The sequence below is a fragment of the Pan paniscus genome, chromosome 18, assembly GCF_029289425.2.
Source record: "Pan paniscus chromosome 18, NHGRI_mPanPan1-v2.0_pri, whole genome shotgun sequence".
In the NCBI taxonomy this organism is placed as follows: Eukaryota; Metazoa; Chordata; class Mammalia; order Primates; family Hominidae; genus Pan; species Pan paniscus.
Window position 1 is genome coordinate 33121828 of NC_073267.2, and position 13159 is coordinate 33134986.

The window sequence follows — 13159 nt, forward strand, 5'->3', positions numbered from 1 at the left end:
CACAGCGGGAGGATAGCTTGAATCCAGGAGTTTGAGACTGCAGTGAGCTATGATTGTGCCACTGCACTCCAGCCTGGGCGACAGAGCAAGATCTTGTCTTTAAGAAGAAAAAGAAATTACATATTAGAGAGCATTAAGTTCTTGATCATCATAATACAGACTTTCCCCATTCTTAAACTACTCAAGGTAGCATTACCTAGTTTATTATGGAAACACAAAAATCCTCATATTTCCAAACATACTATACTTACCAGCTTATTTTCTGGTTGCTGAATAAATTCTTTCAACTGCTTTACAGTGACCAATCTTCAGTCTCTGTCGTCTTCCCGGGTGATCCTCTGAAGAAGATTTGACAGTCGAGACTCATCACAATAAGACATCGATCTCTCTGTGAATATATAATCATTTTGTTGTCCATTGAGTATAAATAAGCAAAGGAATTTTTAAATTTTAAAATAATTTTTAAATTTTTAAAATTAAAAATTATTTAAATAATAATTAAATTATTATGGTGGCTCATGCCTGTAATCCCAGTACTTTGGAAGGCGGGTAGATCACATGAGTTCAGGAGTTTGAGACCAGCCTGGGCAACATGGTGAAACCCTGTCTCCACAGACACACAAAAAATTACATAAACTAGCCAGCCAAGGTGGTGTGCACCTGTAGTCCCAGCTACTCGGGAGGCTGAGGCAGGAGAATCACTGGAGCCCGTGAGGTGGAGGTTGCAGTGAGCCGAGATCACCCTATTGCACTCCAGCCTGGGTGACAGAGCAAGACCCTCTCTCAAAAATAAAATTACATCAAAAGTCACAGTCCACTGGTCAATAAAAGCTCAGGGAATATAGGTCCTATCGCTCTTTTGTTCAACTCTGTATTCCAAATCCCAGCAGAGTGCCTGGCACATAACAGACCCTCAAAAAAATATTTGCTGAAGGAAACGAGAAATGAATAACCCTAGGCCAACTGAACACCTCATTCCAGAGGACTGGCTGGGAGAGAAAAAAGAAAGGCCTTAGTAACAACTTTCTTTGGGTCCATTCCAAACTGTTTTCAACATGCAGGTAAAGAGCCTGGGTGTAGGTAAATTAAACAACTTCCAAGGGGTACGGATAAAGCCTCAATCGAGTAAAAACAGGATATAGGCTTCTACTTATCATCTAGGTATCCCACTGGAGGAAAGCCTCTTATTCACATTATCATCATTTCCCTGGGATGAAGTTTTGGGGAGCCATAATCACACATTTAGTTCAACAAATGTCTAATTATCATCTACCACATGCAAGGCATGCCTCCACTAGAAAGGTAGCAAACCACAACTTTTCTCCCCTTATTTTTTAATCACAAGAACAAGCAAACAATAGTGAATACTATCAGTATATTAACAATGCCTTTAAAAACTAGATTTTTGCTGGGCGAGGTGGCTCTTGCCTGTAATTACCCAGCACTTTGGAAGGCCAAGGCAGGCAGATCACTTGAGCCCAGGAGTTCGAGACCAGCATCGGCAACATGGTACAACCCCATCTCTACGAAAAATACAAAAATTAGCTGGGCACAGTGGCACATGCCTGTAATCCCAGCTACTCAGGAGGCTGAGGTGGGAGGATCGCTTTAGCCTGGGAAGCAAAGGTTGCAGTGAAATCACACTAGTGCATTCCAGCCTGGGTGACAGAGCGAGACTGTCTCAAAAAACAAAACAAAACAAAAAACTCAATTTTTGCAAAACATTTTCAACTGTGCTATTCACCATAATTAGCCAATACATACGTAAACAACAAATCACAAAGGGTCTGACAGTTTCATTTCTAAGGTATGAGAAAAAATTGATAATAAAAGAAACCAGAAGGCTGGGCATGGTGGCTCACACCTGTAATCCCAGCACTTTGGGAGGCCGAGAGGGCAGATCACGGGGTCAGGAGATTGAGACCTGCCTGGCCAACATGGTGGAACCTCGTCTCTACTAAAGATACAAAAAATTAGCCGGGCATGGTGGCACGCTCCTGTAATCCCAGCTACTCGGGAGGCTGAGGCAGGAGAATCACTTTAATCTGGGAGGTGGAGGCTGCAGTGACCTGAGATCGCGCCATTGCACTCCAGCCTGGGTGCCAGGGAGATACTCCATCTCATAAATAAATAAATAAATAAATAACTACAAGGGGAACAAAACACACTGGATCCTTTTGGAGGGTGGGGGGTGGGAGGAGGGAGAGGATCAAGAGAAACAACCAATGGGTACCAGGCTTAATACCTGGGTGATAAAATAATCTATACTACAAACCCTCATGACACAAGTTTACCAGTGTAACAAATCTGCACTTGTATCCTGAATTTAAAAGTTAAAAAAAAAAAAAAAGAAACCACAATGTCTGAGAGAAGAATAGGATTTTTACAAATCCCTAGCCCATAGAGTATTTCAATAAGGACAGATACCAAAAATGTCATCAAGTTACCAGCTGGGAAATTAGGCTCTACTTACAATTCTGTCACTAGCAAACTACATGACCCTGAGCCTTTGAAGAAGAGGAATTGTTTACTGAACTACTTTAGAGTCACTGTTTAGCTTCTATAATATCATAAGTCTAAGGCTTCAAACACTCTGTTTTAACAAACAGCATACATAGCCTTTGAATTCATTCCACTTGTGAAAACATAAAAAGAAATCAGTTTTTTAAAAGTTATATACCAACAATAAAAGCTACAGGCACAAAGATTTTCACCAAGATACACGAAGCACACACACAGTATAAAAAAAAAAAAAAAAGTCAAAAATTAAATGTCCAAAAAGTAATTACATCTGACAAAGCCCATAACTCAGCTTTACCGATAAATTTCTCTTTAAGGAAAAAAATTATCATTACCTCTAATCCTCTGAACTTTCTTTTTTGTTGTTGTTTTTTTGAGATGGAGTCTCGCTCTGTTGCCCAGGCTGGAGTGCAGTGGTGCACTCAGCTCACTGCAAGCTCTGCCTCCCGGGTTCACGCCATTCTCCTGCCTCAGCCTCCTGGGTAGCTGGGACTACAGGCGCCCACCACCGCGCCTGGCTAATTTTTTGTATTTTCAGTAGAGACAGGGTTTCACCGTGTTAGTCAGGATGGTCTCGATCTCCTGACCTCGTGATCTGCCCGTCTCGGCCTCCCAAAGTGCTGGGATTACAGGAGTGAGCCGCTGCACCCGGCCAATCCTCTGAACTTCCAAGGCACTCACCTATACAGTGAGGCTACGTCATAAGGCAGAAATGCTATCAGTGTATTTAACTTTAGAAAAGTGCTCACTCTAGGCAGGGCCCAGTGGCTCAGGCCTGTAATGAGCACATGTGATCACTTAAGGTCAGGAGTTCGAGACCAGCCTGGCCAACATGGTGAAACCCTGTCTCCACTAAAAATGCAAAAATCAGCTGGGTGTGGTGGCATGTACCTGTAATCCCAGCTACTTGGGAGGCTGAGGCACGAGAATCACTTGAACCTGGGAGGCGGAGGTTGCAGTGAGGAGAGATTGCAGCACTGCGCTCCAGCCTGGGTGACAGAGCAAGACTCTGGCTCAAAAAAATATATTGAAAACAACAACAAAAAAACCAGAAAAGTACCCACTCTAGGGGGCGGGGGGAAGGAGAGCATCAGCAAGAATAGCTTAATGGATGCTGGGTTTAATACCTAGATGATGGGATGATCTGTGCAGCAAACTACCATGGCACACGTTTACCTACATAACAAACCTGTACACCCTGCACATGTACCCTGAACTTAAAAGAGAAAAAAAAAAAAAAAGACAGAAAAGTACCCCCTCTATATATATATCTATATCCTCCACAGGCCCAAGAGTTCAAGGACTTGCTGTAGTAAGAGCCTCTCTCTCTCTATATATATATATCTATATCCTCCACAGGCCCAAGAGTTCAAGGACTTGCTGTAGTAAGAGCCTACTATGCACTATACATTCAATATCCACAATAATTGGGTAAACCTTTTCTGTAAGATCTTATCCAGTCTTCTAATCTTGTTTTAAGAGAATTCTCTTTTAAAATGTACTATAACCTTTCTAGTGGGAAATTAACAATTCACAGGAAAAGAATGTAAACAATTTTTACCTGCACAGTAGACTAAATCAACTTATGCCTGTGCAAGGCGTTAGTAAGAGGCGTCCAGAATAAGAGGAGATACAAGTCTTTGGAAGGTGTATGTGATTGGTCCCCGTTTTCCCAGCCTTACCCTGTGATTTCCTCATGTCTTTGGTGGCTAAAGCATGACTGCCATGCTGAACACTGGTGAACTCAGGGCTGGTCACATTGTTAACCCTCAGCTCTTGCCCCAACGACTTCCGACCATAAGTATTTTCCCCAGATCCCCCACTGACACTGTAGCCACCTACAAACAGCCATGTGTACGTCATTTAAATATGATTGTTCGTTTCATTCAGTCAATTTCCTGATAGCTCAGGATCTTATTACTCAATCTGCAGCTCAACCAGCCTTTGCTTCTCCTACCTTTTTCCTGTACTGTCTGCCTTGAAAATCATTTTCATTTCTTTTAATACACCTTTGAAGTTAAATTAATTTTATTTTGATCCCTTCATTGGAAAATAAGCAAAGAAATGAAAACTAAATTAAATCAAATTTTGCACCTTGTTTTAAAACTTTCTTGAAGTTTAGAGACAGTAGCGAAGAGGAACTTCAACCTTAGCTAAATATTTTTGAAAATAAAAACAAAAATAGTATTGTATCTTTTTTGTAAGAAAACTGCATTGATGAATTGTGTATGGAAAATTTTTAAATTTTAAAAATAATAAAGTGGATAAACGTCCTATAAAGTTTTCAGAAATAACACTGCATTTGTTATTCGTATTTTAAATATATTAGAAGAAAGCGAGAAAGTTGGGGGTGTAAGAAGGCAGGAAGGTGGGATAGGTAGGTTCAAAAAACATGCTTGTAGCAATAAGAAAATATATATACCCTTTTCGTCATTCTGTATGTCAGCGTGGACTCTGGTATCATCGTGCCTTTGCCGAGACACCACAGCTGAATTTGAAGGTTGCAGTCCGTAAGAGGAAGAACCACCTCTATCTCTGGATGAAGAATATTTTAAATTACGTGGGTCAGCTGATGCACTATCAGTTCTATAAAAAGAGAAAAGTTTAAGATTAGAACTTTAAATAACATAAATAAATCTTTCTTTAAACAAGCCTCTCTTCTCCCAAATTTTACATTTAACCATTACTATTGTATTTAGTGTAATATGTACTATATATTATATGTAAGCACTCAGCCGTCTAATAAGAAGTCTTTCACTGGGAAGAGATTCTGAATGGATGAAATGCCAACTTTTCAGTCTCTTCTACTGTTCTAAAGACCCATTCAGAAATACGAATAACTACTGGGATTAGGGTGACTTTGCTGGTTTTAGCATTGAAAGCCTCCTGTCCCAGGCAAAACAGGACAATTGGTTACTCTGGTCCAGTGTTCTCCTCACATGACTTGATAATAAGAATAATTCTTTCTAAATTCTCCCCCATGGAGAGGGTTAATCAGTCAAAACATTTCAGCCTTTCCTGTCATAAAAATAAAAAACACTGGCAGCATGTCAGGGACGGGCAATGTCTTACCAAGTTATTTTCTAAGTACTGATTAGGTACTGTAGTATTGAAGACCCCATTGAAGATGCCTTAATTGTAAAGGTAGCAATCAAAATTTTAAAAAGTAAAAAAGAAGACATTTTAAGAAAATAAAAGGTATCAGAAATGCAATAAAGTTATATCGGAAAGTTGTAGTTCATCATCTATTTAAAATGTAGGTACTGTTTAGAATAATACCTGATGCTTATTAGTAAACAAGTAGGGTACAGCCAAGGGTAAAAAGTGTGTCCTCATCTAAGTATCTGCTCTACGCTTCAACTGCCTCATAAGTAAAACAGAGCTGAGTTACAAGACTTCTCACGAGTGTTACTCTTTCAGCCATCAATCATAAACTATTAAGAAAGAAGACAACAAAATAATCTGTTATAGCATATGAAAAATCCAAGTAAGTTCTTCCCCTACTGATTTTCTCCTGAGAGGAACAACTTTGAGGAAAAAAAAAAAAAAAAGAAAAGAAAATCACTTCTATGATATTTACTAAAAATGCTTTCTCAACCTTTTAGAACCTGAATCTTTTAGAAAAGTTTAGGACACTGGCAAGGCCAGAAACTAACCTATTCCTCTATGCTTTGCCCCTCCCTCTATGGTGTAAAAGTGACAGCAGTGTTTGTATACTGTATATATTTCATTTAGAGTTTATTAGTCTTTCCTTGCTCCCAAAAATACTAAACATAAAACTTTGCATGAGCTCAGTTGGACACCTTGATCTGCACTTACTGCAATCACTGTTAATACAGAATGCAGACAATAGGTCCAATTAAACTTGGATATCTAACTGGTACAAGTCATTACTTATAAAGGATCTCAATCTGAAACTTCATGAAATTCAAAACCTAGCATACTAAAATGACTAAGGCTCCATAAGGAGTATCTTCTAATATTCAGAGTTCACTTATTCATAAAGCTAAGTACTTCAAACATAAGGGAAAATAAAATCTATGGAATTTCAAGAAAAATGTATGAGAATATTTTCTGAGTATACTAAGTCTATAAGCATTAAAATATTAACTCAATGGACCATAACTTTTTTAAACTAATGAAAAGACATTCCTTATGTACCTAAAAATAGCACATTTAACATGTGTCTATATAAATCATAGCATACCATTACTTTCTGAAAGGAGATTGAAACGTAAGAGAGCTTATAATCTTTTCTGACAGTGTGTGAACTTTATATGTATGCCACAGTAAACTCTTATTAGATGAGCAAATAAAATAAGCACTTGACTAATTCAGAAACACAAAGATAACCGAAGTCTGCCAATATTTAAACATATCTTCACTTCCTGTTTTCATCATGTTTACTTATCTCCTATACTACCTTTACTATTAAGAGTTAAATGTTTGTATCATTTTCTGGTGACACAGTAGTACCATAAGGCAGCAGAGAATACAAGTTAAAAAAAGATCTGGGCTCAAATCCCAGCTCCAGCACTGAAAAGTATGTGTGCCTTTGCACAAATTACTTGATCTCCAAGCCTTGGTTGTCTCTTGCATAAAATGAGGATGATACCTACCTAACATGTAAGGTTGTTGCGAGGCTTAAATAAGATAATGAATTATAAAGAAACACTTAGTTTGCAGGGTATGTTAAAAGTTATTATGACCATAATACAAAATAAACTTAGTTTCCAGTCTAAAAGACAATGTACAAACAGTTCATGAGTATATGAATATAATCAAAACAAGTTTTTACAGTCAATATAGAGCAACTTAAATACTTCACTGAAGAAAGCAGGTCATCTGTTGCTACCAACAATGTGTTTCCAACTAGGAAGCATCTGATTTCCAACTAAACTGTAAAACCAGGAGCAGCTTCCCCGTTGGTTAGAAATAAGGTTTCTAAATCCCCTAAGTTATGAACACTGAGATTTTTTTCCCAAAAAAATTTGTGTTTTCAGAAATATAACAAAAAAACTGGAATAGAGCCACTGTCTCAGAAATACCTGAAAACTTCCTAGTTGCCAAATTATTTTAATACAAATTGATCAAAGCATCCCCAACCAGAACTCAGGTTGTAAGCATTCTGAACCTAAAAGCACAAAATGGTTTAGCATTTATACGAAATGTCTATTTTTATACAATCTTGACTGCTTAGGTTTCAAAAAATGTCAATGTCAGGCTGTTAGCACCAACAAGATCATCCCAGTCCAATAAATAGAAAACTGTTAAAGAACGGGAATGAGCACTTAAAATGAGGCAATCAAAGCCACAAAATAAAACTGCAGATTTGAACTCCAAGAAGCAGGCATGAATGTTAGGCTAGTTAGTCAGAAGAGCTGAAAGGGATATCATCTGCCAGAATTAGTGTCTCAATTTAGTGAAAAAAGAAAATCTATCTGTTAAGTCTAAGAATCCTAACAAGGATCCAAAAATACTTCTACAGCCCCTTTAATATTCTAAAAATATCATGGAGAGAAAAAAAAAGAAATGCATAAATTTCCCCAAAACGATCAAACTAAAGTTAAAGCCTGAGGTACATGCCACATGAGAGGTAAGTTTCTAAAGCTCATACCTCAAAAATCGCCTTTGTGATGTTTTGCATCAAGTCAATCTGTAAGACAGTAGTTACAATATTAGTGAAGACAGTGGGTTAAAACATTTGTTGTTCAAACATAGAGCAAATATCATTCATGAGTTAGGTGCCTTTAGTTGAACTATGGTCCCATTAGGGTTCATACATTAAAGCAAAAATTGAGGTGGAAAGACACTCCGTGCCTTACAGGATAAAGAGGCTTAATGTGGCAACCAAAAAATTTTTAGTACATAAGAGAATTTAAATGTTAACTATAACATACAAATCACACGCAAATATAGTTACCACTTATTTTAGTTACCTCTTCTCAATATACAGAAAAATGCCACAAATCTAGGAGGCCATTCGTTTCAAATGACCGGAATCCTTAGACCTCACACCAACAATCCACCATGTGCTGGGGATGGTATCGCCTGACTAAATGTAGCCTTGCAGTCCATTCTTGTAAGTATTAGAGAGAAAAAAAGAGAGAGCGTCATCTCTGGAAAGTGTGAAGTCAGGGACTTCCCTACTAGGAAGCATTTCCATAAAGCACCCCAAAATGACTTGATGCAAACACCACACCTAGTGGTGTCACTGGAGTAAGCATCATATTACTTCAAATTGCTTTTACCTAGGTTTATTAAGGGATTTTGCTCTCATGGTGAGATCTAATTTGTAATGGATATAAACCAGGAAATGAGATTTGCACTAAAGCCAATGAAGTAGGAATGTACTTATTCTCTAAAGTAGCAAAGATAGTCTCACTGTCACAGAGCAGTTATAGGATATGTTGCTTTCCATACTAATGGTTAATACCACTTGGAAATGATTTACCCTTCAAAAATAAATTCAAGGTTTTCCCCTGTAATGCCTCTTACCTGGATTCAAACATGCTTTAATGAGGAATAACAGAAAGGGTGAAACTATGAATAACCCTGGGCCTTGTATCATTACATTAGAAACACTGCTCTAAATATGAGTCTATGGCTAAAATATTAATTTGAGAGACTCAGGGAATTTATTATACAAATCTCTTCTTGCAGAGAACTTTAAGTTCAAATTTACTAAAACAAAACAGAACCATTCCACGTCAAAACTGTAAATGAGTATGCATCAGTTTTGCAATACTGAAATATTAAATTAATATAATTTATTGGTAAAACTAGCTTAGCTACCTAAGTATTAAGTGTCTATAATAACCAAATCTTAATTATCCATTTATGGGTGATTTGTTTCCTTTTTTGAGACAGGGTCTCACTCTGTCACCCAGGCTGGAGTGCACTGGCATGACCATAGCTCACTGCAGCCTCGACCTCATGGGTGCAGCCTCGACCTCATGGGTTCAGCCTCTCAAACAGCTGGGACCACAGGTGCATGCCACTCCATTTAGCTAATTTTTTATTTTTATGTTTTTTGGAGACAGGTGTCTGATTATGTTGCTCAGGCTGCTCTCAAATTCCTGGACTCAAGCAATCCTCCTACCTCAGCCTCCCAAAATGCTAGGATTAGAGGCATGAGTGACCACATCTGGACTGTCACCAATTTTTAACTGTCTGTCAACTAAACAGCCAATATAGACTGATAAAATATACTTAACTATTGTAAAATTGTAAAGAATTGTATCTTCACCAAGGAGAGGTCTGGCTTTTACCAGTGAATTCTGGAAGGTAATCTCTAAACTCTTGAAATGTCATACCTAATAAGAGGGTCCTGGCCAGGAGCAGTGGCTCACACCTGTAATCCCAGCACTTTGGGAGGCCAAGGCGGGCAGATCGCTTGAGGTCAGGATTTTGAGACCAGCCTGGCCAGCATGGTGAAACCTGTCTCTACCAAAAATACAAAAATTAGCCAGGCATGGTGACGGGCACCTGTAATAATCCCAGCTACTCAGGAGGCTGAGGTTTCAGTGAGCTGAGATCACGCCACTGTACTCCAGCCTGGGCAACAGAGCAAGACTATCTCCAAAAAAAAGGGGGGGGGGCGGCGGTGGGGGGAAAGTGTCCTTGTTCATCTGGGGGCTTTAGGCCACAGCAGAGTCTAATAATGTGGCTTATGGTGGGGGCTTTGAGTCACATGGATCAGCTTGACCTCCAGTGGGGCTGGAGACTAAGGTTAGCCACATGGGCATGCAACCATGGAACCCCAGTAAAAACGCTGGACATAAAAAATAGAGTGAGCTTCCTTGGTTGGCAATAATCCATGAGTATGGTCGCACACCAGTGCCACCAGGAAGGTGTCATTTTTCACAACTCTACAGGGACAGGACAATTCAAAACTCCAACATTTGGAACTTCCCCGAACTCTGCCCTATGCACCTCTACCCTTGGCTCATTCTAATCTGAATCCCTAAACTGCAATAAACTCTAACCATGGGTATGAGAGCTTTCAATGAGTTCTGGTGAGTCCTCCTGGCAAATCATCCAACCTAAGAGTGGTCTTGGCCAGGCACAGTGACTCAAGCCTGTAATCCCAGCACTTCGGGAGGCCCAGGCAGGCGGATCACTTGAGCTCAGGAGTTTGAGACCAGCCTGGCAATATGGTGAAACTGTCTCTAAAAAATATAGAAAAACTAGCCAGGCGAGGTGGTGTGTGCCCATAGATCCAGCAACTCAGGTGGCTGAGGTAGGAGGACTGCCTGAACCTGGGAGGGAGGAGGTCAGGGCGCAGTGAGCCGTGATCATGCCACTGCACTCTCGCCTGGGTGACAGAGAGAGGCCCTGTCTCAAAAAAAAAAGAGTGGTTTTGGGAACCCCCAAACTTGCAACTAGTATTAGAAGCAAGGGTCATCTTATGGACTGGACTCCCTCTTACTCTGCATTCATATTTAAAACCATTAAATATACTGTAGCTCAAAAAAAGTTGCTTGTTTGTTTTGAAAAAGGGTCTCACACTGTCGCCCAGGCTAGAGTGCAGTGGCGCAATCCGAGCTCAAGCAAACCTCCCACATCAGCCTCCCAAGTAGCTGAGACCACAGGCTTACTCCACCACGCCCAGCAACTTTTGTATTTTTTTGTCCCATTCTCTACAACATTCCCAAAATGCTGCCCAAGCTGGTCTCACACTCCTGAGCTCAAGTGATCCACTCACCTCAGCCTCCCAAAGGGTTGGGATTACAGGCATAAGCCACTGCACCCGGCCATAAATATTGTTTTTTAATAACATTTCTAGCAAACATGATAAAGATTTGGCTTCAGTGTTGCTTATTTTCCTTCCAAGGAACCTCTAATATTCTCTATTTTCAGAACTCCAATCAAATTAGCCAGAAAGAGCAAACGAAGCCAATAAATCCAGGAGGGCAATAGATCTGATTTTAACCCTTGTTTCACATGCACAATTGTCTTCAGAGAAAAGCTGAAGAAAGTACCTCCTCACCTCCATGCCCCAATGCTCCTTTTCTCTGACTTCAAGTGGGCCTCTGATGCTGCCCACATTTCCCTCACCAGGTTTCTTTCCTTTCCAAAACATCTGTAAAACTTTCTGCACCTTCTTCCTTCTCCCACCACTACCAGTGGATGACCTTATAGATTTCTGCTCCATGAGAAATAGAAGCCATTTGACAGCACCCTCAGCAAGAGCTAACATTTTAGCTCCTAACAAGAGCTAGTGGGCAACTGATCCAAGCAGTTTACATATGTTTATCATGTCATTTCGTGTTCAACACAATCCCATTAGTTATAACTTGATAACTAACGTTTCATAACTGGCCTAAGGTTGCACACCTTGTAAAAGGCAGAGTCAGAACTCAGACCCAGTACTGTCTAATGTTTGAGCTCTTCAACACTCCATCGCTGCCTGTCATCTTCCTTCTAATATATCCACAAATTCACCTGCATCTCCACATACAGCTTTTCTTCCCATCATCTTCGCATAATGGAACAAATAAACCTCCTATCCATAGAAATCATCTGGATCTGTCTATTCCCCCCATTTTCCAAGGTATGTCTTGTCTTTTTTTTTTTGAGATGTAGTCTCACTCTGTCAACCAGGCTGAAGTGTAGTGGCGTGATCTCGACTCACTGCCTCCCGGATTCACGCCATTCTCCTGCCTCAGCCTCCCGAGTAGCTGGGACTACAGGCGCCCACCATCATGCCCGGCTAATTTTTTGTATTTTTAGTAGAGACGGGGTTTCACCATGTTAGCCAGGATGGTCTCGATCTCCTGACCTCGTGATCTGCCCACCTTGGCCTCCCCAAAGTGCTGGGATTACAGGCTTGAGCCACTGCACCCGGCCTGCTTCTTTTGTACGTTGCAAAATCTCCCATTTTACTACTGCTTATCACATCGTCAACATACGAGCACTCTCAAAAGTCTTACTTTAAAAAAAACAAAAACAAAAACAAAAAATGGCCGGGCACGGTGGCTCACGCCTGTAATCCCAGCACTTTGGGAGGCGAAGACAGGCAGATCATAAGGTCAGGAGATTGAGACCACCCTGGCCAACATGGTGAAACCCCGTCTCTACTAAAATAGAAAAAATAAAACTACCTGCGCGTGGTGGCACGCACCTGTAGTCCCACCTACTTGGGAGGCTGAGGCAGGGGAATCGTTTGAACCCGGGAGGCAGAGCTTGCAGTGAGCCGAGATCGTGCCACTACACTCCAGCCTGGTGACAGAGCAAGACTCTGTCTCAAAAAAAAACTAAAGGCCGGGTGCAGTGGCTCACGCTGGTAATCCCAGCACTTTGGGAGGCCAAGGTGGGTGGATCATGAGGTCAGGAGTTCAAGACCAGCCTGGCCAATGTAGTGAAACCCCGTCTCTACTAAAAATACCAGTATCAGCCAGGCGTGGTGGCGGGCGCCTGCAATCCCAGCTACTCAGGAGGCTGAGGCAGGAGAATCGCTCGAATCCGGGAGGCAGAGGCTGCAGTGAGCCGAGACTGCACCATTGCACTCCAGCCTGGGCGGCAGAGAGACTCCATCTCAAAAATAATAATGATAATAAAATAAATTTTAAAATTAAGAAAATAAGGCCGGGCACGGTGGCTCACGCCTGTAATCCCAGCACTTTGGGAGGGTGAG

At 40.7% G+C, this 13159-nt stretch overlaps 1 protein-coding gene across 7 annotated transcripts in view; it reads right to left on the reverse strand.

Annotated features, from left to right (window-relative positions):
• Positions 1-254: 254 nt before the first annotated feature.
• LOC106634374 (putative L-type amino acid transporter 1-like protein MLAS) overlaps positions 255-13159 on the reverse strand; it is a 52996-nt gene continuing 40091 nt past the window's right edge. For 4 of the 7 annotated variants that reach the window (XM_063597545.1, XM_063597542.1, XM_063597543.1 and 1 more), the window contains 2 exons: positions 8138-8176; positions 4948-5106 (listed from right to left, as the gene is read on the reverse strand). In XM_063597545.1, coding sequence (XP_063453615.1) covers positions 8172-8176 — 5 coding nt within the window. In that variant the 3' untranslated portion in view covers positions 4948-5106; positions 8138-8171. Of the gene's footprint in view, positions 389-4947; positions 5107-8137; positions 8177-13159 lie in introns of those variants that run through there. The other 3 variants (XM_063597544.1, XM_063597546.1, XM_063597541.1) reach the window with 2 other exon arrangements.